A 1742-nucleotide genomic window follows, 5' to 3' on the forward strand; every position below is an offset into this window, starting at 1 on the left:
AGGACCCTGAAGTCCACTGAACTCATTGTCATGTTCGTGAAACCAGTTTGAGACGACTTTTGCTTTGTTACATGGTGTATTAGTATGCTGGAAGTAGCCGTTAGTAGATGGTAAATAGTGGCTATAAAGAGATGCACATGGTCAGCAACAATACTCAGTTAGGCTGTTGCATTAAAAATGACGATCGATTGGTATTAAGGGGCTCAAAGTGTGCCAAGAAAACATTCCCCACACCATTACACCACCACCAGCAGCCTGGACTGTTGACACAAGGCAGGCTGGGTCCATGGATGCATGCTACTGATGCCAAATTCTGGCCCTACCATCTGCCTCAGCAAAAATCCAGATTCATCAGACCAGGCTACATTTTTCCAGACTTCAGCTGTCCAGTTTTAGTGAGCCAGTGCCTAATGCACCCTCAGATTTCTGTTCTTGGCTGACAGGAGTGGAACCTGACGTGGTCTTCTGCTGCTGTAGCCCATCCGCCTCAAGGTTCAACATGTTGATCTTTCTGAGATGCTTTTCTGCTCACCGCAGTTGTAAAGAGTGGTTATGTGTCGGCTCCAACCAGTCTACCCATTCTTCTCTGACATCTCGCATCAAGTATTCCTGTCCACAGAAATGGCGCTCACTAGATGATTTTTGTTTTTGGCACCATTCCAAGTAAAAACTTTACAGACAGTTGTGAGTAAAATCCTGGCGGATCAGCAGTTTCAGAAATACTCAAACTAGCCCTGAGAGACCGGGGTTCAAGTCCTGTTTTATTTTTTGACTTTGACTATTTCTAGCCTAAAGAAAGACATGACCGTAACATTACATAACTTGCTAACACACAATATATGTACCTTGTGTTCACAGTGCATGGAGAAATTAAAAATCCCCTGGAAGAAAACATGAATGGTTTTAGTCCTATCTAGACTGGGGTAGTGGTGCACTTCGGCCTCTTGTGGTCAAAATGAGTATTACAACAACAAACAATTAGGAAATTCTTACTAAAAAGAAATATAAATAAATAAATTTTTTTCACTTCCCTCTCATGGCTTGTTTTCACAGATGACTTAGTAAAATTATCCTGGAAGGGAAAAAAAAAGCCTCCATAATTTACTGTACTTTTCTATAACATCTTCCCTACGACCTGTTTGTGACAGGTAACAAAAAGGCGCAAAAAAGAAAGATCTTTATGCCAACCGGTACTGGACCTCTTTGACCAGCAGTACAGTCAGGAACTTAGAGAGTTGTGGGCATCTGCAAGGTAAATTTTGTCTGAAATAATTATTGCAGATCATACACAGACAGCGTTTGCACTCCCTTCCTTCATTGGAATTGATTTTTTTTATTTTTCTTGCAGATCAGTGCTCCTGGCCCCTCACTCCTGGCAATATGGGGTCATGCTTAACCGCTTCACAGCTGTGGCAGATGTCACACGGATTCTCCAGTCACAGGGCTTTTCCAGTTTCCTGCCACAAACAGATGTCTCCACGTTGCCTTCCGATGCTTCACCAGTGTCCAATTCTAAATGCCAGACAGGAAAAGACTCTCTGTCACCTCACTGCATCTCCAGGTGCCCTCCTGATGACTCCCATTCGCAACCTGACAGCACCTCTCATGCGCTCAGTCAGGACCTTCCATCAGAGCTGTTTCTCAGTTTGCCCCGTCCTTCACTACAGTGTTATATCCACCCATATCCACTGCGATTTCCCTCTCAGGCTCACAGGCCTGGCCAGCTGAAGCAGTACTACCTC

At 44.1% G+C, this 1742-nt stretch overlaps 1 protein-coding gene across 1 annotated transcript; it reads left to right on the top strand.

Moving 5' to 3' along the window:
* Positions 1 to 1148: 1148 nt before the first annotated feature.
* Positions 1149 to 1739, top strand: LOC120787358 (tRNA (cytosine(34)-C(5))-methyltransferase, mitochondrial-like; the record flags this gene model as incomplete). The annotated part of the gene is made up of 2 exons (XM_040122967.1): positions 1149 to 1252; positions 1349 to 1739. Coding segments are annotated over 2 exons (495 nt in total), but the record flags the coding sequence as incomplete, so codon positions are not given.
* Between the last annotated feature and the right edge of the window lie 3 nt (positions 1740 to 1742).

Source organism: Xiphias gladius, unplaced genomic scaffold (assembly GCF_016859285.1).
Source record: "Xiphias gladius isolate SHS-SW01 ecotype Sanya breed wild unplaced genomic scaffold, ASM1685928v1 HiC_scaffold_1448, whole genome shotgun sequence".
Classification (NCBI taxonomy): domain Eukaryota; kingdom Metazoa; phylum Chordata; class Actinopteri; order Istiophoriformes; family Xiphiidae; genus Xiphias; species Xiphias gladius.